Source organism: Solanum dulcamara, chromosome 12 (assembly GCF_947179165.1).
Source record: "Solanum dulcamara chromosome 12, daSolDulc1.2, whole genome shotgun sequence".
Taxonomy (NCBI): domain Eukaryota; kingdom Viridiplantae; phylum Streptophyta; class Magnoliopsida; order Solanales; family Solanaceae; genus Solanum; species Solanum dulcamara.
Window position 1 is genome coordinate 66,020,352 of NC_077248.1, and position 26,807 is coordinate 66,047,158.

Sequence of the window (26,807 nt, forward strand, 5' to 3'; positions counted from 1 at the left end):
CCTGATCAAATTGAGAGTTCGCTTTGCCAGTCCATGAATATGCCGTACCTAGCAGTTCGAGGAGTTGGCCAGAAACTGATCGAAGCCCTGCCTCGAAAAAGTCAGAACTAACCCATAAGGTTCAAATTCTGAATCTGACTATGTCCAAAGACCACAATCGTTGATTGTGAAAACTATAATAAAGAGCACTTGGATAGACCGACAAACTGGAAAAATGGGTCTTGCAGTCAAGCTCCCTTCTGCCTTTGCACTCGAGAACCAGCTAATGCAAGAACTATAAATAAAGGACCAAGATCCCCTAAGAATTATAAAAGATCATTCATACATGGGAACAGTCAAAAAGCAATGCAAACAAGAGAACTTCACAAGCATTGCAACTAAAAGAATGTACAAATGCACAACATACAAGATTATTACGAACTTCACTATTCACTCTTCAATATCCCTATTATGCTGGAATCAATAAACTTTCAAGTGACTCCTACAAATCCTGTTTGGTGTTTATACATCGTGCTGTAACTTCATGAACTGGTTGAGGATGTATGTAGTAGTTCAATCATTTTGACTTAACCGAAAAGAGGAACATCATCACTCATTGCTTTACATTTCACTATCAAAGATCGAACATATGGTCTTCTGGGCCTTTACCAATATAACACCTCTGAGTTTGCGCTGCTGACCTTAATGTAGCCTGATTCGAACTGCCTCGTGCACCTACAGGAATCTTGCACATAAACTGGCTTGTATCTGGTAATATCGCTGTCTTGCTGCCAAAAAGAGATTTGGTCCATCAGAACTGACATTTTGTCTTATAATTGTGTTCTTGATAGTACATCAAAAGCTTTTGATGGAAAAATGGCATATAATGCAACTAATTTATGTTGTACTTCAAGGAAAAAATGTTTATTCATAACAGACCCCCGTCCTGCACACATAAGAACATCTATTCTACTGCAGGAAGAAAAATATCTTGGCAAAGACTGTTGTTTCCGTGGTGGCAGCATTTTAAACCTTATGCGCCTAAAGGATCCATTAATGTTCCCTCTGATGCCAAAGCAAACACAAACTATAACGAAAAGAATATAGTATATTGAACAAAAATCCCTCAACAAGGCCAGTAATTTTCAGTTTCAGCCACATATCATGTGCCTATTTGCCTCAACTTCAAAACTTCTGGTCAATTTTTCTTATCCCTTCTTTAGTTTAAGACCACAAGATTTAAAAGACTTCTCTACTTTCTTAAATTTCATGCTAAGTCGAAACCAAACAAACAAATTTCAATGGAGGGAGTATTAATTTCTACCATTTCTAGAGAAGCCATATTGGCTCTTTTACTGGCCGTTATACATGATTAATTCTTCATAGGAAGGATAGTAGTCTACAAATTGCAAAAAAAATTAACGGAATAGTAGTGTACTGAACCTGGTGTTTGAATTCTAAGTCACATTCTTCCACTATTTTGTATCCTCGGGAGTTTTATTGCCATCGTCTTTGTTCCCTTCAGTGCTATCTACAGGACGTGCTGGTGTTGAATCCTTTTTAGTTTCTCCACTAGCAGATTCTCCCATGATCGAGTTCAAGGCTAGCTGGCCAGAATAAAGGAACAAACCGATAGAGTTGATGCCAAAGACAAACGTTGCAAGGTAGCATATTCCATTTATAATAGTTCTGCAAACAGTTCGTAAATAAGAAGGTTTCATAATCTTTCAACAGTAAAGCAATGCATTAGTAATAAAGGAAAGCTATTAAAAACTACCTAATCGTTATTGTTATCTGGCGAACCTGTTGCAAACACAAAGAAAGAACGAATATCAAATGGTAGCCGATAGAAGTATGAAACTGAAGGATCCAATCCTCTTCATTAACATCAACCAAATAATTGATACCGAAAAGTGAACATTGGCAAGTTTCTTTCACTAGAGGTTCTGTATGGAAGAAAAGAAACAGCAAATGTAAAGGCAAATGAGATGCAAACCGAAAAACTATCTGAAAGTGCTTGGCGGTTAAGAGAAGCTTCGATGGTGGTAGTGAACTTGTAAAGGAGAAGTGCAATAACCCCCGCTGTTAAACCTCCCAAGAGTGCCTGAACAGGTGAAGGTGGAGCCTTGGCATCAATCGGTGTTGGTGTAATAGCTTTCAAACTCTCCACTGCCTCCTCCTTCAACGTTTTCTTCGCTCCTGTTGACCTAAGTTTCTAATACCAGCAAAAAGAAATCCCACATTATTATCACAAAATAAACATGTATGTTCCCTAATAACTATGTGCTTGGACTCTCCAAAAATATCATGTCAAATAGATATGCATTTCTAATCAACTGAACAAGAATTGAAGCTAAGAAGTGATATGCTTTTACTCATACTTGTATAACCATACTCAATGAAATAAAAAGTGCAAAAACATGATGATGAGAGCATGTACAACCAATTATTTGCCCAATAAGCTTCTTCCGCTGCTTGAGCCGAGGGTCTATCGAAAACAATCTCTCTACCTCTAAGGTAGAGATAAGGTCTACGTACAATCTATCCTCGCCAAGCGTCACTTTATGAGATTACACTGGATATGTTTTTTTTTAATGACCATGGTGTCCGGATCAGCTTTTGCGCAAACCTCAATTAATTCCACAGGATAACTCCCACCAACAATACTGTAATGCGTACTAGGTATGTTGTTGTATTACTTATTTGAGAATTCAAATCATCTTTTGTTTTCTCAAACAAGATTTTATAATATTTTGTGCACAGTGAATCGAGGCGGAGCCAAAATTTTAACTTTATAGTTTGTAAATCTTAGGACATCAAATTTAAATGCTAATAACCGGATTCTAAATTTAATATGTCTACGTATTCAATAAATGTCTTAACACATATACATTGTTCGAGCAAAAGCTATTGCCAAACACCATACCATACTTTCCTAATAGATATTGTTGACGTGCTACATTCTATCCAAACTTTATATTCATGTAATCAAAAAATACATTACATACAATATAATACCATACATTACGAAACAACACGAGCTTTTACCAGTTCTTTGGCACGTTTAGCACGGCGGCGGAGGGAGCGGAAGAGGAAAATCGATATAGCTCCGGTGAGGAGAAGACTAGTGGCGGTTTGAAGAGGTGAAGGGTCACCGGAAGTAGCAAAAATATCCGTAATCGAAGAAGGGAGCTCAATGGGTCCTTCCTCCGGTGGCGCGTTGGTTGTTTCATCGCCGGAAACAACCGTTTCATCCGGGGCTTCAGCTAGCCACGACGGCGGCGCGTGTGATTTAGTGATTGATACCAGACGGCGCGTGGCGTTGGATTTGTGAAGGAAATTGTGAAATGGAGTGAGATAAGTGATGGGGTTGGGAGGAAAAGTGAGAGGGATGAAGTAATTGGATGAGAGGAAGGATTTGGTTAGCAACATTTTTGAGTTCTTGAAGGAGTTATGTTAATGGTGATGAACAAGATAAAGAGTGATAAATTGCGACTGTGACATCACAAAAATCAAAAATGAATTTATTGTCTTTCATTTTTCAAGTAGTTTACTTTCGTTTTTTAGTAAAATCTTTCATAAAGTAACAATTGTATGATTGTATTATTTATTAGAACGCCAAATAATTATTTCTTACGAAAATTTGTGTAATTTTAAATTAGCTTTATCATTGGTAATTATTATCTTTCTTCTCTTGCTTACCCTTTTCCCATAAGTAATTTCATTAACATGTAAACTACACCCAAAAAGTGTGAAACTGTAATTAATAATTTGTTTTTTTAAAAAATAATAATAGTAAGAATAAAATAAATATGTATTTTGGTTATTTTTACTTATTTCTTGTTAGTACTTTCCTATCTTTAATATTTTTATTATTTTTTTGTATTTTCATTATATCTATTTTAAAAATAATTTTCATGAACATAAGATCTATTGAAAATAACTTCTCTACCCAACAAAAAATAAGAACACGATATGCATACATTCATTCTTTTCGAACTCAACTTGTAAAACAACACCACATATATTATTATTATTGTTATTGCAATCAAATAAATATGTACGAAAATAATTCATAAAATCTCATCATAGTGGTTTTTGAAAAATGAACAATGACATGTGATTTAAGAGAGCATTTCCAACCTAGCAAACCAACATAAAAGTACCATTGTACTGTTGTCATTTTTTCCTCCACAAAACATCAAAAAATTCATCAATAAATTAAGATCGAATCTACCACCTTAGTAGCAAATTCAAGATTCATTAGATCTAAAAAAACATGTCAAAAAACAAAAACAAAAAGTTACACATAGTAATGTTCCCATGGTTTGCCTTAGGTCACATAACACCATTTCTTCATCTTTCAAATGAACTAGCCAAAAAAATATCATTTTTATGTCCCAAAAAAGCTCAAATTCAAGTAGAAAACACTAATTTTTATCCAAATCTCATCACATTTCACTCTATTAAAATTCCTCATGTTGATGGTCTTCCTCTAGGCACAGAAACAGCCTCAGATGTACCAATTTCCCTAACATGTCACCTTGCCACCGCCTTAGACAAAACGCGCGATCAAATCAAAGTCCTACTCGCGAAATTGAAACCTGACATTGTATTTTATGATTTCGCGTATTGAATACCTGATATTGCCTTGGAAATCGGGTTCAAGACCGTGTGTTACACGGTCGTATGTGCGGCATCCATCGCGATCGCGTTAGTCCCCGCACGAAAATCGTGTACCTTAGAGGAAATGATGAAGCCGCCAAAAGGGTACCCTAAGTCAGAAGTAGTGCTCCGCCAACACGAGGCTCGCGGACTATTTTCCGTATTTCAAGAATACGGTAGTGGTGTAACGTTTTTTGAACGTGTCACGATAAGATTCAGCCAATGTGATGCTATATCGATTCGGACATGTAGGGAACTAGAAGGGCCATTTTGTGACTATTTGTCAAGCCAATATAACAAATCGGTGCTCCTAACCGGGCCCGTATTGCCCGAGCCATCACCGAAAGACTATCTAGACGAAAAATGGGCTAATTGGCTCCAACAATACAAACCAGAGTCCGTCCTGTTCTGTGCTTTTGGGAGCCAATTGATTCTTGGAAAGGATCAATTTCAAGAACTCGTATTAATCGACCCATTTACCTTTTCTGATCGCTTTAAAACCTCCTTCTGGTGTCAAGACGGTCGAGGAAGCTCTACCGGAGGGATTTGAAGAGAGGACTAAAGGCAAGGGAATTGCATGTGGGGATTTTGTGCCACAAATTGGGATTTTGAGTCACTCTTCAATTGGATGTTTTGTGAGCCATTGCGGTTTTGGATCAATGTGGGAGTCTTTAATGAGTGATTGTCAAGTTGTGCTTGTACCAAGTTTGGGTGACCAAATCTTGATCACTAGGCTTTTGGCTAATGAGTTAAAAGTTGCTCTTGAAGTTGAAAAAGATGAAAATGGATGGTTCACAAAAGAGAACTTGTGTAAAACAATAAAATGTGTGATGGATGAAGGGAGTGAATTAGGTAAATTGGTCAAGAAAAATCATGTTAAGTGGAAAGAAACACTAGCAAGGCCAGGATTCATGAGTGGTTATATTGAAGAGTTCGTCAATGATTTGCACAATCTTTAGAAGTTCTTCAACTTCTTTTTATTTTTGGGGTTATGGGCGGAGCTTCAGTTTTATTTACAGTTTCAATAAAATTCAGTAGCTTTGATTCAAATTATATATTGTTATTGCATCATCTTGAATACCAGGCTCTGCCTTTGTTATGTATCCTTTGCTAGTATATTATTCATGCTTCGAGTATTGAATTGTATAATGTGTGTATGTCGCGATGTAATTAATATTATGATCGCATTTCTATTAATTATTCATAATTTTTTGGTTTAACTTTTTGGATTTAACTTAATAAAGTTTAAGCTCTATGTATAAAGAAAAAAGTGAAATATATAGGATACACTCTAAGTTGGGTCTCGAAATTGAGTTACACACCTAAATTATACCACAAAATTTTCCCCACTACCTAACTTCTATATTCATCATCATAATGCAAAGTCTTGAAATCAGAAAGGACCACATCCCAAGAGATTTGATGACATGATGATTTAACTGTTTAAATTCTTGATCTATGGATCATAACGAGATAATTTTATCATTACTTTAAGGCTATTTTCCAAACTTATTCTCGATATTTGGGTAAAATTTTATTAGTAGCTGATATTTATGTCATACCAATAAAGATAAGTGTCAGCTATATATTTATTTATCAATTAATCATATAATTATTACTTCAATTTATAATTAAATTGTTTGGTATTCTATAATAAAAATTATAGACAATCTATGCCTTTTCTTTTGTTATATTCATTTTAATTTAGATATTAACGTTTAACTAGTTGAAGAGACACGTATTTTTATCATAATTAACATTTCCATTTTTAGAAAAATGTTGAAACGGCAACTGAAAAATAAGGTAACATTATAATTAATATTTCTATTTTTTGTTCAATTATTTAGTATTAGAAATCTTCTAACTCGATTAATTTAAACTCGTGTCACATGATAGCGATTTAGGGTCCATTTAAAAGAAAACGGTTTTCTGTCAAGAATTTATCTATCCACGAGTCTAGAATTTGAGACTTCCAATTAAGAATGTCGGAAGCCCATTCATTGATCGAAAAATATTGTTAGATTTTTTAAAAAGTAAAAAGGTAATCAGATGCACAGTGCCCAAAAAAGAACCTGACCACAAAGATTTTTCACTATTAAAAATTGAGGGTCAAAACTGATGAACGACCTTAATTTTTTGCCTAAAACCAACGTATTAGATTATGTCGGAAAATGACTGATCAATTTTAGAAAATTAACGGATTGCCACGGATTCCTTAAATAAAAAACTGATATAATTTTTTAAAAAATCGACAGACTTCGTAGGTTTTGTCCGTAGGCTTTTATATAAATATATTTACAAAAATGTAGTAACTTAGAATTGAACCAAAATATTTATTATGATATTAAACAATTCTATCACTACACATATGCTCTTTATTGAAAAAAAATTGTTGTTTCAATTTATACTCATCAACCACAATTTTGCACTTAAAAACCCAACGTGGTCCCTTGATTTTTGTAAAAAGAAAAAGAAAAATCGACAAAATCCATCAATTTTCTTATAATTTTTTAAAAATAGTTTTCACGCATTTTTACACGAAAAATAATCGACAAACATCCGTCAATTCTTTTTTTAAAAAATCATCATAATACCTATGTAATTCGTCTATTTTTTCTATTTTTTTTATTAATCTGTTATATGTAGTCTTATATATTCTATAATTTTATAAGAATTATTTTCACAACTTGTACACGTGATCTCTTGGTTACGTAGCAACAAAGAGTTTAACTTAATCTTCCTTCCCAAACTCATTTTTGCTATCTTTTTTCTAACTTGTCATCTTCAAATTTTCCAACTCATTTTGCTATCTTAAAACTTCTTATCCTCATCTTGTCACTCTTTGTTTGTATATGTTTATCCAAAAACTTTGAACACTTAGAATTATTCCATCTCCTATATATTATTATACACATTGCAACCATTTTTTCCACAAAAAATATCACTTTGCCACAAAAGTTTGATTAACTTCTATATACTTTGACAGTGTAAAAGAATTTTTTGAGAAATTTCTCCATACTACTAGAGAGAGACAATTTACAGGTATGTTTTCCATCAAGAAAATGTTGTTTTGTGAAATAATAAAGTAAATATTTGAAGAATAATATATGCTTACGAAAAAGAAATAATACCGTTTGTTATTTTTTAGTGTCTGAAATAAATCTAGAATATAGTAATTATTAAAGGATTTAAGTTACGTATATTAATATTGGAAAAAATTAAATGTCATTACGTTAAATTAATCAATTGTAGCACGTTGTCCTTTTTAAAAAAAACATATTGTATAATATTTGCTACGAAGATATTACCTATTATTGTAATTGAACATAAATAGATGGTGTAAAAGGTGTTATCCTTATCAAATTTGATGAAATAAAAAATCAGATAGAACTAAACTCTAATGAAATGATTAATTTTCTTTTTGTTTCTATGATTAGTTCTACTTATTTATCAGAAAAAAAGTATTTAAATCATAATTCTTACAAGAGAATGGGCTGGATACAACACTATGATTTTCAGGCCCAGAAAAAGGCCCATGTGACGGAGAACTTAAAAAAACCCTACAGACGCTTAATTATTACAAATAACACTTGCTTTACCGTTCTTGCTGGCACAAAGTAAACCGATGCCTATTCCCTAGATATTATCTTTTCTGGGAAAAAGAAGTTCACAGATAACTCTATCCATCAAAGCTAGAATAAATTAAAATTTTATTTCAACTTCTAAAGCCTATTTTAAACTTCAAAATTATTTGTAGAAATAACATATTATTTAAATGGTAACCTTAAAATAGGGGCCACATGGTGCAATCTCTGCTCACTATCGTATATCCCTCTATTTCTTATTTAAAAATTAGGTTGTAGAGGTCATTTTCATTTTCTTTTATTTCATTTCTAATTCACTAAAAAAAATAGCTACCAATTTTATCGCCTAATTTACTCATAGCTAACAAAACTTTATATATCGCCAAATAAAATCAATAACAAATTTTGTTGTTTAAATATAAAATTTGTCTGTCACTAAATTAGTCCTGTTATTTTAGTAGTGATTACTTGTTTAACTAATACAAAAGAAAAAGTTTCAAAAAAAAATATGATCGTTATAGTGAAATGTTATCCCTGTGATAGCTTTTCTAACATCTTTAGTTTTGAATTCTAAAGATCTAAATGATGGTTAGACTACATTTTTATGATTTATATTCGTACTTGAAATCAGAATTAAACGCGCTTTTACCCTTTTGTTTCACACGAAGATTTGATTATACAATGAAACCTCTTTAAATTAATACTCGATAAATTAATAAACTTTCTATGAGTAATATTTTTCTGCGGTCCCGATGGGCCAGTAGAAAAAATCATCGATTTCAATCACCTCAAGGTGCTTATGTGTCAAGAAAAAACTTTTTGTATTTCAAAGTATTGTTTCAGAATTTTTGAAAATAATTTTTTCTCTGAAATGTTGCTTCCAACTTTTTCTTTTTTTGGCATTTGTCTCAAAGTCCATTAGAGATTTTTAATTATTTTTTTTCACAATTTGAAAAATACACTAGATATTTTATTTTTATTTTTTGCAAAACTCATTTATTTCTTTGAAAATGTTTGGTTATTTTTTTTTCTCCAAAGTTTTTTTTTTTTAAAATGAAATAATTTTCAACACAAAGGAGAAAATATATAGCTCTCATATTGGCGCGTGGGGAACTTATATCCACACAGCATCAAAGCATGTGGACAATTTTATACTACTGAATGGGTCCCACATTTCTAACTTAACTTCGCAACTGGGACCCGGCTAGGATATCGATTTTAGGACAATCCGATACACTAAACTTTTGTTATCAAATGAATGAACTTAATTTCAAAATGACTTTATATAGCAGAGATTTAAATTAATTAAATCAATAAATTCTGAATATCATATGATTAAAAGACGAACCTAGTTTAATTAGTTCAGTGAACTTCGAATACTTATGATTAAAGAACATTAATCTATACTAACACTGATAAAGAAGAACATGAACCCACACTAATTAATATCATTAAGAAAAGGACATCAACCCATACTAAGTAATACCTTAAAAAAAGGACATGAACCCATACTGAATGGATCATTAAATTTCGAATTCAAACTCATAATATTCAAATTTTATATCGATTCTAAAAGCTCTTTATTTCATAATTAGTAGCAGAGTCAAAATTTTTAATAAGAGGATTTCATAATATAAAAAAATAAACACACGAAAAAATCAAAGAAAGTTCAACATCTAATATATATACATAAAAAAATAATTTTAACTATATATACACAATATAATTTTCCACCAAAGAGAATTCAGATGAAACCCCTAACTCCTTACTAGTTCCACCCTAGCTCGTAATGAGTCTATATAGTGCCAATTCAAATTAGTCAGACCAAAAAATTTTTAATCGAAAATAAACCTAATTAAACTCAAATTAATTGAATCAGCTAATTTTAAACTCGAACTCATAAAATTTAAATCTTAAATCTTCTTCTATTGATCGAAAGCTCTTCACCTCATAAATAAATCTATATAATATAAATTTAAATTAATTGAATCACCAAAATTTAATCGAATCTTTAAGCTTTGAGTACACAAAAGTAGAGAGGGTAAAGCTCTATATAAGTCAAAATAAAATAAAATGAGTGGCCTTTAAAGAAAGCAATAAAAAAAAAAGAAGTAAAACTTTCTTTCTCTGTCAATTTATTTTTTGTTGGGTCTCTATTTAAACCCAAAAATTAACAAACTAAAAACTTGTAATTTTTCAGAGTGATAAAAATGGAGGGCAATTTGGGTGGCGGAGTTAACAACCAATTGGAAATGGAAACTCCAAATAATATCACAATCAAAGGGATTCTTGGATTGTTAATGGAAAATACAGAGATAAGAGATATGAAGAAAGTGATATCATTGGGAATGGGTGATCCAACAGTATATTCTTGTTTTCATTCACCTGATGTTGCACATGATGCTGTTCTTGAAACACTTGCTTCTCACAAATTCAATGGTTATTCACCAACTGTTGGACTACCTCAAACAAGAAAGTAATGTATACACTCACCTCTGTTTTTCGGTTATCGCATTATTTTTTTTAGTTAATGTTTTTTTTCTCTGTATGTTATGTTGTGTGTACTACTCTCAATTTATGTATTCCCTTTTTTCAAATTGTTTGGAAATATTTTATGGTCTGTCAGAAACAACCTTCTTATCTCCCCTTCCCTCTTTTTTTTTTTGGTCAGTAATAGTAGTGTATAGGTTATTTTATTATTTCATTGTTGTTAGGGTTCTTTTTTCTGTATGTTGTGTACTCTGTTTCAGATTATTTTGTTGTTGTTGTTACTGTTCTCATTTATGTATTCCCTTTTTACAAACTGTATGGAAATATTTTATTTAAGATGAGGGAACCTTTTTATCTTTACTAGCTAAATGTCAGCATATACTCAACCCCCCTCCCCCCCTCCCCCCCTTTATTGTTGTTATGGTTCTTTTTTCTGTATGTTGTGTACTGCTCTCCGTTTCAGATTATTTTGTTGTTGTTACTGTTCTCATTTATGTATTCCTTTTTTTACAAACTGTTTGGAAATGCTTTATTTAAGCTGAGGGTCTATTGGAAACAATCTCTCTATTTCTACCAAGTAGGGTAAGGTCAATGTATACTTTACTTTGCCAACCCCCACTTCTGCGACTATACTGGGTGTGTTGTTGTTGTAATCGTGGTGTCCGGGCAAGCTTACACACACATCAATTTTCCTATTTTTATTTGATAATAGTAGTGTTCCGTTATTGCATTATTTCATTGTTATTTTTTATTTTTGTATGTTGTGTACTGTTCTCCGTTTCGGATTATTTTGTTGTTGTTACTGCTCTCATTTCTGTATTCTCTTTTTCAAATTGTTTGGAAATGATTTATTTAAGCTGATGGTCTGTCGAAAATAATCTCTCTATCTCTACGAGATAGGGTAAGGTCAGTGCATACTCTACTCTACTCTGTCCTCCCCAGAGCACCACGTGTGGGATTACGTTGGGTATGTTGTTTTTGTTGTTGTTGTAATCATGATGTTCAGGCCAGCTTACACGCAGCTCGATGTTTTACTAGTTGGTTACTTTGTTTTAATTTGCTGTTGCATATATTTTGATCAAACAGGGCGATTGCAGATTATTTGTCGCGTGATCTTCCGGACAAGTTATGTGCAGATGATGTTTATGTCACAGCTGGTTGCACCCAAGCCATTGAAATAGCATTGTCGATTCTAGCTCGACCTGGTGCTAACATATTGCTACCGAGGCCTGGTTTCCCAATTTATGCACTTTGTGCTGCATTTAGACACATCGAAGTTCGATACTTTGATCTCGTTCCAGACAAGGGTTGGGAGGTTGATCTCAATGCTGTTGAAGCTCTAGCAGATCGTAACACAATTGCAATAGTTGTTATAAATCCTGGAAATCCTTGTGGAAGTGTTTATAGTTACCAGCATCTTCAAGAGGTTGTCCTTCTCTTTTTCCACACAAAATTTTTACTATCTTTTTTATTTTATAACGGTGATGTCCAGCTACCTCAACTAATTCCACGTGATACATGCTACCTCCCTCAGCACTGGTATCAGGTAATTCTAATCACTTTTTGTGTGTTAATATCAGATTGCGGAAACTGCTAAGAAGCTTAGGACCATAGTGATCGCAGATGAAGTATATGGTCATCTTGCTTTTGGGGCTAAACCCTTTGTACCAATGGGAGTTTTCGGAGACATTGCTCCTGTGCTTACTCTTGGTTCTTTGTCTAAGCGATGGTTAGTCCCTGGCTGGCGCCTCGGTTGGCTTGTCACGAATGATCCTAATGGCACCTTCAAAACCCCAAAGGTTTGTATTAAACGCGACATGATCAAGTATTTTAGGGATCAATTAACTCCTTTTATGACTTAAATTCTCTGTTTTTGTTCTCTCTGTACCGACTTATGGATGAAATTGTTTTCAGTTTGTTGAGCGTATTAAGAAGTATTGTGACATTTGCGGAGGTCCAGCTACCTTTATACAGGTTTGTAGCTTAGCCCTCGTATTCATTTTCAAACGTAAATGATTAAGGCGTCTTAGAGTTGTAGTTTAAGATATGATCAGTTGTAAATACAATAAGTACTGCAACGTTTCTGAATTTTAGGCAAGTCATGTAATTGAATCCCGTGTTGTGTAGGCGGCTGTTCCTCGCATTATTCAGCAAACTGAAGATGTTTTCTTCAGGAAGACCGTTAACTTGTTGAAGTGGACTGCAGATATTTGTTGCGAAAAGATAAAGGATATTCCTTGTATTAGCTGCCCGTATAAACCAGAAGGCTCAATGGCTGTAATGGTAAGCAGTTAGAGAAATCGAAAACCAATAAATTCATCCGGGATATGCTTTTCAATTTTAAAACGCGATTTCTCTAATATGCAGGTGAAGTTGAATCTATCACTTCTGAGAGACATTAGCGATGATATTGACTTCTGTTTCAAACTGTCGAAAGAGGAATCTGTTATACTCCTTCCAGGTTAGAACCAACAATTGAGTTAAAACAACAACATATCCAATGAAATCCCACAAGTGGGGCAGGTGGGGTCTGAAAAGGGTAGAGTGTATGCAGACCTTACCCCTACCTCCATGAGGTAGAGAGACTGTTTTAGAAAGACAATTGAGTAAAAATAATGATCTTTGAAAAAGTAAAACCACAACTTAGACATAAGGAGATCAGTTATGTTGCTCAGACTATCCAACTATGATGCTACACCTTTGTCGGATCCTCCAAAAACACATATCTTGTGGAGGATCCGACACACATCAGATGGTATGTTTGAAGAGTCTGAGCGACATAGGAGTACAGAAAGAGGAAGTCTTATATTTCAAGAAACAATTGTTTGGAAATATGAATGAATAAGCATTTTTTAACGAGGTGATTTCATCTGAACGAAACATATGCAGGACTTGCTGTGGGTCTCAAAAACTGGATTAGAATAACCTTTGCTGCAGATCCGTCTTCTCTTGAAGAAGCATTAGGAAGGCTCAAGTCTTTCTGTCAAAGGCATTCATATCAAAAATATGGTCATTGTTGATTCTAGTTCGTAAGCAATCCTTGTAATAGATTTTCTTCTCCACTTAACGCTTACAGATACTGTTGTATCACTACGTCACAGAATAAATTGTGTAATCATAGTTACAGAAATTTATTGATTTATGAACTTGGAATGAGTAATAAAATTTTACAGGCTGGTCAGATGGCAAGATTCAAACACATTGAACTGCCAATATTGTTCTGTTGTACCTACTAATTTGTGTAAGAGAGACCTTGAATTACAATGTAATAAAAAGAAATATGTGATTACTGTCGATTTTGAGTTTGTATTTTACTATCGTGGGGAAGTGGAGCTTTGGTATAACTGGTAAAGTTGTGATCACGGGATTCAAGTTGTGAAAACAATCTCTTGCAGAAATGGAGGGTAAGTCTGTGTACAATAGACTTTTGTGGTTCAATCCTTTCTTGGACCTGCACATAGCAGGAGCTTAGTACATCTATCTACTCTTTTATTTGACTAGTCGTGGGGGTATTCTCATGCATTGCTTGGACTTTCACAAATATTGTTGCACTCATGTCATATCCTATAAAAATACACCACTTTTGAAGGATCCGACACTCGCGACATTTTCAAAAAGTCCAAGCAACATAGATTTAAATCCCCTGCTCTACTCCCTCTTTCTCATGGCCAAGGTTCTTCATGAATTATATATGACTGGAAGAAAAACATATGACAAGAAAATCATTCAACAGAAGTCAGAAGAGAATATCTTGCAAAAGCAATATTTAGTCACCATTCAAGAAATGAGAGAGGTTGAATTTATTTATCTGATTTTGAATTGACATTTTTGAATTTTATGGTCGTATACTAAGGATATATAGAATGGATCAAAATATCTTTTGATCTTACAATCTTAAATATGTCATATGAAAAGTTGAAATTAAAAAGTTATAAAAAAGAAAAACTTTTTTTTATGGATTAAAAAGAAAAGCAACACAAACAAATTGAAACAGGGAATAATTTTAACCATATGAAATATGTAGATGATATTCTTTCCTTCTTATTATTGTTATTTTCTGTGCCTTTCTACTGCTACTTCTCTAAGCACAAGAGCCTAAGATCTATGACCATTTTGATCACTTAATTGCATACATTATGTCGTAGAATATCTTATTGAATCCTGAAAAATATACCCTTATCGTTGAAAGGTCAGGTTATACACGTCTTAAGATTTCAAGAATTTCTTAACGACAGTGTCTTTCTACTGCTACTTCTCTACTAGATCTTAGAAACAAAGTCTTCAGCCTCAACCTCCTCTGCTTGCAGGAATCACATGCGCGAGTTGATCTCGTCCTATAGTCCTATAGTTAAATAACTCAACATTTAACTAAGTACATTGTTTAACCTTTTAGTAGCATATTCCTCCACCGATACGGTGGATCATCAGCACCCACCCATGATCCCTAAATCAAAAGCAAAGGTTCCATCTTTTAGAATATTCTCTTGGCTCTACTGTTCTTGCAAGTTTTGCACTTCTCAAGCTCTACAATGAGTGTCAACATATTATATTATAACAATTTTAAAAAATACATACATAAAATATCTTCTTCTTTTTTAAAATTAATTTTTGGGGCTATCAGGCCATTTATTAATTAAAGGAAAAATTATTTGATTGAGTGTTTTTTAAAAATTAATTACATAATTTTTATTTATTATCATTTATAGCAATATATAACAATACTATGATAAATCTACACTTGTATTAAAAGTGAATTATGCATACAATATAAATGTATTATAAGTGTTTTAAAATATATATTATGTTTGTGTAATAAGAAACTGACATAATGTATTATAAGTCTATTAAAATATGTGATAAATATATTATTCATCTATAAAACTTGTATTATATATATTTTATAAATAATTCTCTGTAATATGTATTAAAACTGTATTATAAGTATTGAGTAATTTTTTTTTTATTGCGACGATAAATATTTTCTTAATATTGTATATTCATGTAAGTTTCCCTTAATTAAATGCCCATTGAGCCAGGTTCAACAGTTGGACCAAAATTGGCCCTACAAAATAAAATAAAGACCAATAATATATAAAATATCTAATTTTACGAAAAGATGATATATTCACGTACCTACATAAATTTGCCCGTCTGAGAAAAATGTTACTCAAAATATACTACGCTACGTGAACATCACACTCCAAGGCACCTCTTAAGAATTCCAAGTGAATAAACTTGACCCCCTCGAACTCATTATGCTACGTGAACACCCTTCACGAAATAGTGATAATTTTAAAAAATCAAAAGTATTAAAATTCACAAAAGAAAAGATCCGATCAGCTTAAGCCACGTGTCAAATCTTGATGATCTTGACTGCATATTTTCCTCGTGAACCTACAAAAACAGAGAGTATCAGAATTCCAAACAGTCCAATGGAGAAATAGAAAATTCCCTTCACATTTTCTCCATTGAAGAGAGAACTTCAGTTTTTTTTCAGAGCTCATTTCAATGGCGATGAACTCAACGGAGAACGATCCGAAGCCGGGATTAAGGAAACCGGTGTTTGTAAAAGTGGAGAATCTGACTCCCGGTACTAATGGCCACACACTCATCGTCAAAGTTCTGGAATCGAATACTGTTCTCCAGAAGGGCCGTTCTGTGTCGCCGCACCTTCGGAACACTCGCATTGCTGAATGCCTTGTTGGCGATGAAACTGGAACGATCCTCTTCACTGCTCGCAACGATCAAGGTATAAACCGATGAATTTTGCGATCAATGCATCTGGAAGAGAAAACATACTTCTAAAAAATAAATCAATTTACTAAGTGGTTGTTTTGTAGGATGAATAAGAATAGTGCTGAAGAAGGTATATTAATATTAGTAATGCTAGTACAGCTTTGTTTCATTGTTTGGTGTATCAAAAATAACACGAGTTGATATTAATAATGCTGTTATTAGTCCAATGGTGAAATTAATTGATTTCTTATGTACTGTTTGATTTATTAAAAATAACGGGTATTGTTAATGGTAAAAAAAATACATCTAAGTTATCGTACATTATTCTATTTACCTACCTAAACTATCACTCGAAAATGCAGCTTGATGCTGAGTTGGACTACACGAGCCTGTTGTTAAGTGAGAACAATATTTGGCCAACTCATTGAGTGTGTTTTAGTACAAAAGTATTGACAATTTAGTTAGGTGAAGGGAACAATGGACAGTTGAAGTATGAAACTCGTGAGAAAGTGATAAATTAGATGTGTTTTTGGCCATTCACTGTTTAGTTTTTCGGTCGTGTTCGTCACTGAAGCTTTTTGGTGCATTGATCGTTGTGTGATTTCCGTTCTGAAACCCTACAGTGTTGGTTTTGAGAGGTTGATCAATTGATTTGTTCATATTTTAACTCAGAAATGCACTTCTATTGTAGTATGTGATAAGTTTTTAAATAGGTGGTCGTATGACTCAGAAACCAGCAAATTTGGCAGTTTAATACTGTGATAAGTTAATTAGCCTATGATTTACATGTTGTATTTATAAGATTACATACAGGAGAGACCTAATATATGTAGCATATCAAGCACACTACTTTATTCTTTTAGTTTTTATTCTGTTTTTCACTGAATCTTTTTGGAGAGCTGATTATTGTGTAAATTCTGTTATGAAACCCTAGGGTGCTGGTTTTGAGAGGTTGGTGAATTGACAATGTTAGGAATTTTCAATTGATGATCTCATTTGATATGGCATGATGTATTCTGGACTCTTCTTTTAATAGGATGTGTGTATAAGTTGAGGCGGCGGTCTCTCTAGCACATGCATACAGAACTAAAATGCAGTGAGTCCACCACTTATGTGTGTGTGTGTAAATATGTATCTTTAAAAATATAAACAGTCATGCACCCACTGCTTAGATACTGGATCTACCCTGCTTGCTGACGTTTTTCTTTGTGTTTTGATATGGAGTGCAATCATGCACTTCATTCCTGTAAGTTAGTATAAAATATATACATACATGTGAAGTCAAAGTCAGTAAATCTGCACCCATTACCACTTGAATCGGTGCCAGCATTGAATATTGTGTTCTAATTTCGAATCTATGATACATTGCATGATAGTAGAACAAAGTACCAAGATTTTCTTGCTCACATAACCATTGGAGGACAATGTTTTTTTCTTGTCTTTTTCTTGTTTTTGATTGGGGACATTGTTCTTGGTACCAAATTAAGAAATGTGCTTGCTGAATGGGATTCTTAGATAAGAATAGTCTTTCTTCTTTTATGAGTTTATGGTTTTGTGAAACCTGCATTTATCAATGAAAGCAAACCGCGGGTACAATATCCTTGATAGTGTTGCCTGCTTGATAAAATGGGCTAATGGTTACACCCTCATTTTGATTGGGGATTCATTTGTATGTTTGTTTCCATATCATCTATGATGAAGGAGGCGCTAGCACATGAGTAGCTCCTTTTTTCCCATTTATTTTGCTTTTTGTGAATGATTAAAAGGACTAGTGAGAACCTCTAATGACTAGTATGGTTGTAATCCTCTATAAAATTGGAGACAATCAGCTAATGTACTTGGTAGAAATGGTCTGGTTTGGAGTAGTTAGAACTATAATATGGCTTACTGTAGGATTAGCCACTCTAGGTAAATGTTTGAGTTCTGATGCAGGGTCAATCACAAAGTTAGATGTTCATCTATCGTAACCTTTTGATGTGCTTGGCTGCCTCAGAAAGAATGATAGATGATGCTGCCATTGCAAGGAGGATTTTTGTTTGGCTCTAGTATCATATTTGTTGCACAACATTAAGCTACACACACTTCAAAAGTCTGTTAGAGGGGTTTAACAGTGAGACACAGACATTTAACATCATAATTTATGCATGCTAGTGTTTGGAAAGAGAGCAATTGTTCTTAGGTGATAGTAATTGGTTTGAGATGAAAGCTTGAAACATGTTTATTTGCATGTGATATCTTCTAGGATCACATGTTTTTATTTTGTAGAAGGTGTCACAGAAAGTTGTTGTGGACAGTACAAAAGTTGGCTCTATGCAAGTTTATGAAATTGCATAAAGTAATGGGTTATGCGGAGGGGTAGGGGTAGACCGAAAAAGTATTGGGAAGAGGTGATTAGACAAAATATGGCGCTACGCCATATCACCGAGGACATGACCTTAAATAGAAAGGAGTGGAAGTTGCGGATTAGTGTAGAAGGCTAGTAGGGATAGAATGGTGTCTTGCCTTGTGTCCGTTTAGGGTTGGTCGTAGGTCTAGGCGTGCTATTATAGTTGTGTTGGTATTGCCTTTAATTATCACATTGCTTTTGATATCGTTATTGTTCTTGTCTTGTAAAATTTGCTTCGCTTTTCGTTTTTTGCCATTATATTGTTTTTCTCTCTTACTTGGGATTTGACTTTTGAGCTGAGGGTCTTTCAGAAACAATCTCTCTATCTCCATGAGGTAGTGGTAAGGTCTGCGTATATTCTACCCTCCCCAGACCCATTTGTGGGATTTCACTGGGTATGTTGTTGTTGTTGTTGTGGTTCATCATTGCTCTCTTATTTGACTCTACACTGCCTTCTTATGTGAAGTGGAATAATTGAGCAAAAAACTGTGCATTTTTTTGTTGTTATATTCGTGCATTAATAACTTGAAAATGTTAGTTCAAGATTGGGCTGTATTTTTGGATATCCTATCATTGAGGGATTTAAGCTTTCTTTTTGATGTCAAGTTTTCCTATTTCATGAACAGAAATTTCTGTTTACTACTTTAAACAGGTAATTAGTGGATCACGATCTACGAACCCTTCTATTGTTTATACTCATGTGTGTTTTCTGTGGAAATTTTAATTTGTTGTTTGACTGTTTGGTTGATGTTAATTTCACATCCTTCTCCATTCTGAGCCTACAACATATTTGCATCACATATTTCTTGATTCAGCTCACTGCTTCTTTCTCATTTCAGTTTCTATTTTGTACATTGTGTGCCTTTATCATCTCTTTTTCCTGTTTACTTAGTTGCTGATGCATTCGAGTATTTATATTGTCTTTGTTCAAGCAGCTGGATTATTAATTAAGATTAGTGGAGTATAACTTTGATTAAGTCTCACACCACTTTGTGTATTCTGGGAAGGCATCCGGAAATAGAGTCCACATAATTGTATTTTTGTCTTTTTCCTTCCCCCCATAACTTTACTGGAAATTGATAACTCCATTGATGGAATCTTGTTAGACGACTACATGAATCAAGACAAGTTAGTCGAGAAGAAAGAAGGAAGAAGAAGATGAGAAGCTGCAGTGCAGCAAATGAAGAACAGAGGAGATGTAGCAGAGGAGAAGAGGAGAGAAGATTACATTGCTCTCTAAGTCACATCGTACATGTTCACACACTCATCATACATGTGGTGTGAGTGAGGTGTATTTATAGAGTTTGAGTAGTTAGTTACAAGTCACTATCAACCTACAACTAACATCTAACAAACTTCAACTAACTCTAACAAATTATTAACCATGGTAGCTTGCCTATGGTTAACACTCCCCCTCAAGCTCATGGTTTGAACAAGTTCATGACTCCAAGCTCATTCACCAGCAGCTGATGTTGTGCCTTGCCAAGGCTCTTTGTGAGCAAGTCAGCTAGTTGATCCTTGGTGTGTGTGAATTCTGTTTTCAGCATTCCTAGGTTGATCTTTTCTCTTACAAAGTGACAATCAATGTCTATGTGTTTGGTTCTTTCATGGAAGATAGGATTAGTAGCAATCTGAATAGCTGCTTTGCTGTCACACACCATGGTTATAGGAAGCTCAATGTGTATTCCAAGTTCTTCAAATAGCCCTACAAGCCATGTAACTTCAGCAGTACAGTGAGCCATACTTCTAAACTCAGCTTCAGCTGAGCTTCTGGATACAGTCTCCTGTTTCTTAGATTTCCAGGATATCAAGGCTCCACCAAGCTTGACCAAGTAGCCAGTTACAGACCTTCTTGTTTCCAGGCAGCTTCCCCAATCTGAGTCACAGTAGGCTAGAAGCTTGTTGGTGTCTTCTGCTGGCATTAGTAGTCCAAGACCAGGGGCTTCTTTTATGTACCTAACCACTCTCAATGCAACTTCCATGTGAGACTCTTTGGGGCAGTGCATGAACTGACTCAGAACCTGAACTGAGAAGGCTAAGTCAGGTCTAGTCATGGTCAGATATAGAAGTCTTCCTACTAGTCTTTGGTACCTGCTGGGATCCTGCAGTTTGTGATCTTCATGTCCCTCATTACCTGTACCTCTAATACACTCATCATATTGTGCAGATGTAAGCTTCTGATTCTGGTCCAGGGGAGTTGCTGCAGGTTTAGCTCCCCCTAGACCACACTCAGCTATCAGTTCAAGAGCATATTTCCTTTGAGACATGTGGATCCCTTTGCTTGATCTGGCACATTCAATCCATAGGAAGAATTTGAGCTCTCCTAGATCCTTCATCTTGAACTCCTTCTGTAGATCTTTTTTGGTGTCACTGATGATATCCTGTTACTACCAATGATCAACAGGTCATCTACATATACTAGCACAATGAGTATATCATGTTTATCATGTCTAGTGAACAGTGAGTAGTCATAATGACTTTGATGAAATCCCAACTGAAGCAAAGACTGTGTTAGCTTGAAGTTCCACTGCCTTGGTGTTTGTTTGAGACCATATAGAGACTTGTGGAGTTTGCAGACTTTAGTGGTCTCCCCCTGTCTATCAAACCCAGGAGGAATGGTCATGTAAACATCCTCTAACAAATCACCATTAAGGAAGGGATTGTGAACATCCATCTGATGGATGAGCCAACCTTTTGAAGCAACAAGAGCTATGATGGATCTCACAGTAACCATTTTGGTCACAGGGCTGAAAGTTTCTCCATAATCGAGCCCCTCTTGTTGGCTATAACCCTTAGCAACTAGCCTGGCCTTGTACCTCTCCACTTCACCTGTAGACTTGTATTTTACTTTGTAAATCCATCTGCAGCCAATAGGCTTCTTACCAGGAGGAAGATCTACCAGATTCCAAGTTTTGTTGTCCATCAGGGCATTTATTTCCTGCTGCATTGCATGGATCCACTGAGGGTCAAGAGCAACTTCATGATAAGAAGAGGGCTTTGAGATAGCTGAGAATGTCTTGATGCAGGAGCTGTAAGAAGGAGAAAGGTGTTTGTAGCTAACAAAGTCAGATACTGAAAACAGACAAGAGTGACTTTTGGATTGAGTAACAAAATCCTGAAGCCAGATAGGAGGTTTGGTTGATCTGGAGGACTTTCTGGTAGGAACTGTTGCAGGAGATACAGTAGGAGATGGAAGTGGAGAATAGTCTTCAGGAGTAAGTGGTAGATGAGAGTCTTGAGGAGTAACAGCAGGTGACAAGCCAGTAGGGGGATGATCATTATCAGGTTGTACTAGAGTTAAGATAGGAAATATGGGATTGGAGGAGGTTTGAAAGTCTCTGAAAGGAAACATGTCTTCTTTAAACACAACATGCCTGTTCACAAACAAGGACTTAGTATGTAGATCATATAGGAGGTACCCCTTTTGAGACAAAGAGTATCCCATAAGCACAGCAGGTATGGCTCTAGGAGAGAACTTATCTGTGATGGCTGGACAAGTAGCATAACATAGGCAACCAAAAGTTTTGATATGAGAGAGGGATGGAGGATGTTGATACAGTAGCTCAAAGGGAGACTTATAAGACAAAAGTTTAGATGGAAGTCTATTAAGGATATAGACAGCTGTGGTAACACATTCTCCCCAAAACTGCAAGGGTATTGATGCCTGGAACCTCGAGGCTCTTGCCATGTTTAAGATAGTTCTGTGCTTCCTTTCTACCACACCATTTTGCTGAGGAGTGTATACACATGTGGTTTGATAACATATTCCCAGAGTTGACAGCATGGACTGAAAGGTTGTGCTCATGAATTCAGTCCCATTATCAGTTCTAAGAACTTTGACACAAGTTGAGAACAGATTATGAACTTGAGCAAAACAATGTCTCATCACAACTATAGTATCAGATTTAGCTGTGAGAAGAAATAGCCAAGTGAATCTGGAGTAGTCATCTACTACAGTAACAAAGTATTTCATTCCATTATGAGTAGGTACTCTATATGGACCCCAGACATTACAATGCACTAAGTCAAAGAGTGCCTTTGAAGTGTGATTGCTTACAGGAAAATGAACTTTTGTTTGTTTTGCTAATGGACACACTGTACATGTTGAACTGTCAGAGATATCTATTCCTGCAAGACTAGAGGACCTTCTTATTAGATCAATAGGAGCATGTCCTAACCTTCTATGCCACAGTGTGCTGGAATCAGAACTACTACCATATACAACACTAGTAGAAGAAGCTTGAGCAGTAGAAGTACTGCATAAGCTCTGAGTAGGATCAGTATGGTTGAAGCCTTCCTTGAGAATGTAGAGTCCTTCATCTTCTCTACCAATCCCCTTCTGTCCACTGTAGAGATCCTGAAAGACACAAAAATCAGGAAAGAAAGCTGCCATACATTGAAGCTCCTTAATTAGTTGAGACACAGATAAGAGGTTGCATTTGAAATCAGGAACAAAGAGGACATTGTCAATAACTTGATCTCCAAAGACTTTTGGGCTGCCAACATAAGACACTAATGCAACATTTCCTGTTGGTAGTAGTACTTGCCTTCTTTCAGGCTTAGACACTGAGGTACACTTATCTAGTGATGACAACTGAGATGTAGTGTAGATAAAACTCTACTTGTAGTGGCTGCTTTGGCTGAATGCTCTCCACTAGTGTCACTGCCTTTGGTTAGTAACTGCATTATCTGTTGATATTGATCTTTTGTGAAGAAAGCTGCAGGTGACTTGTATGCTGCATTAGGTTCTTCATTGTGTGATAAGCCTGCACTTTGAGCAATTGTAACTTGGTTAGCAAAGGAACTAGAGCTAGGTGTAGAACTACCAGTTTTCTTGTTGGATCTCCAGCCAGCTGGATATCCTTTGACCTTGAAACATTGCTCCTTAGTGTGACCTCTGTAACCACAAACCTCACAGGTGATAACAGACTTTTGTGGTTTCTAAGGATTGAACTGAGTTTCATAGTGACTTCTAATTGGATTACCACCACCTCCACCAGGTTGATGACCAGAAGTCCCATTACCAACACTATGACCACTCCCCTTTTGGCTAAACAATGCAGTACTTTTCATCAGTTTAGGAAGGCATGATTCATAGTTAGTGTGTGCTATGTTCCTTTGACTTTCATGATCCATGACAAGGGAAAAGGCTTTGTTCAGATTTGGAGTTGGAGACTGCATCAGAATCTATCCTCAAACTGCAGAGTAGGTCTCATTTAGTCCCATTAGGAACTCTAGCAACCTTTGATACTCATAATGATCTTGAAACTTCTTAGACTCAGGGCATGAACAACCTGGACAAGGCATAATTGAATCATATTCATTCACAAGACTTTGAGTTTTGTATAATAATCTGTAACTGACATGGTTCCCTGACTTAGACCATGAATTTCTTTATGGAGTTGATACACATGAGCTCCATTTATCTTGTCGAACCTTTCCTTTAGATCACACCACACCTTGTGTGCATCTCTTCCATACACCACAGTCCCCAGCAATCCTGGTCGAACAACATTCATAATCCAAGAGAGGATTACAGCATTACACTTCTCCCAAGCATCAGAAAACTCAGGTCCAAACTTAGACTTAGGATATCTACCATCAATGAATCCAAGTTTACTCTTGCCTATCAATCCAATTCTCATGGATCTACTCCAGATCGCGTAGTTCTCTGAACCAACTAGTTGAAGAGAAATTAATGAGCTACCTGGAGTATCATTTTGATGCAAGAAGAGAGGATGATTGTGGTCAATATTCGGAATTACAAGCTCAGATGCTGCTGTGTTTGAGTTGAAGTTCTTAACACCTAGTGTTCCAGTTGCAGCTTCACCTAGGTTCACCATTGAACTTGCTTCGAAACTGAGTATGCTGAAACTTGATTGCGACTCAAACACTTTTCAGAGATGAGCACCTGCACTGCTCGTCTTCTCAGCACTTAACTGCTTGTTACAGTTCTAGGATCTTACCAAACGCTCTGATACCATGATGACTCCATTGATGGAGTCTTGTTAGACGACTATATGAATCAAGACGAGTTAGTCGAGAAGAAAGAAAGAAGAAGAAGATGAGAAGCTGCAGTGCAGCAAATGAAGAACAGAGGAGATGTAGCAGAGGAGAAGAGGAGAGAAGATTACATTGCTCTCTAAGTCACATTGTACATGTTCACACACTCATCATACATGTGGTGTGAGTGAGGTGTATTTATAGAGTTTGAGTAGTTAGTTACAAGTCACTATCAACCTACAACTAACATCTAACAAACTTCAACTAACTCTAACAAATTATTAACCATGGTAGCTTGCCTATGGTTAACAGAAATCAAAGCCAGTTTTGTCATTTCAGATGTTGTTTAGTGCTCAAAATGGCTTCCATATATTTGGTTTTGTTTCTTCTTGTGTTAACAAAGATTTGTTTGATGCTTAACTTCGATTTTGTGGTCAGTTGATCTGATGAAGGTTGGTGCAACTGTCATCCTTCGGAATGCTAAGATCGACATGTTCAAGAGCACCATGAGACTAGCTGTGGACAAATGGGGACGCGTAGAGGTTACTGAACCTGCTGCATTTGAAGTGAAACAGGATAACAATCTCTCCCTTGTTGAGTATGAGCTGGTGAATGCGGACCAGTGAACAAAGGATCTTTTTGGTGAAAGCTGACTAGTTGAAGTTCATAGTTCTAGTACCAGGTTTAGTACTGTTATCCTCTATTTTGTTATAGTTGTGTTCCCTTGGAATTGAAAAGTACTAACTTTGAAGATAGTAATATTTTGGTAAGAGGAACCTTCGAAACTAGCTGGAATTAATGGTGTAAAAAGAAAACTTAATGTAGTGATATAAACCTTACTTCATGGGTGATGGCTTTTTATTTGCTATGTTGGTCGGACTCTTAAAAAATGTTGAAGGGTGTGTGTCGGATCCTCCAAAAGTAGAGCATTTTTGGAGGATCCGACATAGGTGCGGCAACATCTTTAGAGAGTCCGAGCAACATAGTTTATTTGAGAAAATGATCAAAATGGTCGGTCTTTAATGTATTTCAAGCGGTTATCAGTTTGTTCCTAAGCCCTATGAGTGACAAAAGTCGCTACTTTTGCTGTCAAAATACAATGATCCCTGGGCTTATGCAGGGGACGTGATCTATCAAAATACAAAACAAAGATCTGTTGTATTACAGCAGGATCAACAACATACCTAGTGTGATCCCGCGAGTGGGGTCTGATGAACAACGTGTCGTGATGTAATCTTTTTGTTGTGCGGTCTTATTAGTTTAACTTTCGTTGATACATTTCATAATATATTCAGTTTCAGCCCACTGATTAGGTTGTCAACTTGGATTTTGAAATTACATAACATAAATGTATGATGCTTCGGGGCAGTTTGTGCGCATCTGACTATTCCATGAGTATTTGCTACTTCCCATCCAATACAGATACTAGGTAAATATGTCTAGGAAGGCTTAGATGTTGTGAGTGTTTATTGTTTACTTTTGAATATAAAGAGACTAGGGTTTTTCGAAAACACTCATTCTACCTTCACAAGGTAGCATAAGGTTTGCTTACACACTATTGTCCATCTTACTCAGACCCATTTACAGGATTACACCGGATTTATTCTTGTTTTACTTCTGAATATTAAGTAGCCAAAAATGGCATGGTCGAACAAGAATATGAAGAAGGGCCTATCAAACTAGTACTTATTTAGCAATCATGGTAAGCAAGTCATGTGACAGATAAGTTTGTTTATTGTTTTGTCATAGATCATTGATTCTTTGAGCAAACATAAATCTAATATTAGTTCTTTGCATCTCCCCTTCTACTATTATTATAACATCATAAACAAGTAACTCAATTAATGGGGTCCTCCCAAAAATCCAAAAGACTTTGGACCCTTTTAATCTGATGGTGTCTCCATCATCATCCTCTTCATATCAATTAATTAGCATAAGAAACTTGAATTTACATTTTATGCAAT

General features: G+C 35.3%; 3 protein-coding genes and 1 pseudogene across 3 annotated transcripts; 3 read left to right on the forward strand and 1 right to left on the reverse strand.

Annotated features, from left to right (window-relative positions):
• Positions 1-275: 275 nt before the first annotated feature.
• LOC129876272 (uncharacterized) lies at positions 276-3,494 on the reverse strand. The gene is made up of 5 exons (XM_055951660.1): positions 3,028-3,494; positions 1,976-2,194; positions 1,757-1,782; positions 1,423-1,668; positions 276-767 (listed from the first exon to the last, which is right to left on the reverse strand). Exons 1-4 carry the CDS (start codon positions 3,409-3,411, stop codon positions 1,455-1,457), a joined length of 843 nt encoding a protein of 280 aa, XP_055807635.1. The 5' UTR covers positions 3,412-3,494; the 3' UTR covers positions 276-767; positions 1,423-1,454.
• Positions 3,495-4,367: 873 nt separating this feature from the next.
• Positions 4,368-5,851, forward strand: LOC129876271 (UDP-glycosyltransferase 79B6-like; annotated as a pseudogene).
• A 1,695-nt stretch (positions 5,852-7,546) lies between these two features.
• On the forward strand, positions 7,547-14,014 carry LOC129876270 (probable aminotransferase TAT2). Its single transcript, XM_055951659.1, has 8 exons — positions 7,547-7,686; positions 10,429-10,704; positions 11,805-12,144; positions 12,299-12,517; positions 12,633-12,692; positions 12,846-13,001; positions 13,086-13,179; positions 13,608-14,014. Exons 2-8 carry the CDS (start codon positions 10,439-10,441, stop codon positions 13,736-13,738), a joined length of 1,266 nt encoding a protein of 421 aa, XP_055807634.1. The 5' UTR covers positions 7,547-7,686; positions 10,429-10,438; the 3' UTR covers positions 13,739-14,014.
• A 2,094-nt stretch (positions 14,015-16,108) lies between these two features.
• LOC129877579 (uncharacterized protein At4g28440-like) lies at positions 16,109-25,680 on the forward strand. Its single transcript, XM_055953099.1, has 2 exons — positions 16,109-16,467; positions 25,282-25,680. The coding sequence occupies exons 1-2, from the start codon at positions 16,227-16,229 to the stop codon at positions 25,467-25,469; spliced, it is 429 nt and encodes a 142-aa protein (XP_055809074.1). The 5' UTR covers positions 16,109-16,226; the 3' UTR covers positions 25,470-25,680.
• The last annotated feature ends 1,127 nt before the right edge of the window (positions 25,681-26,807 follow it).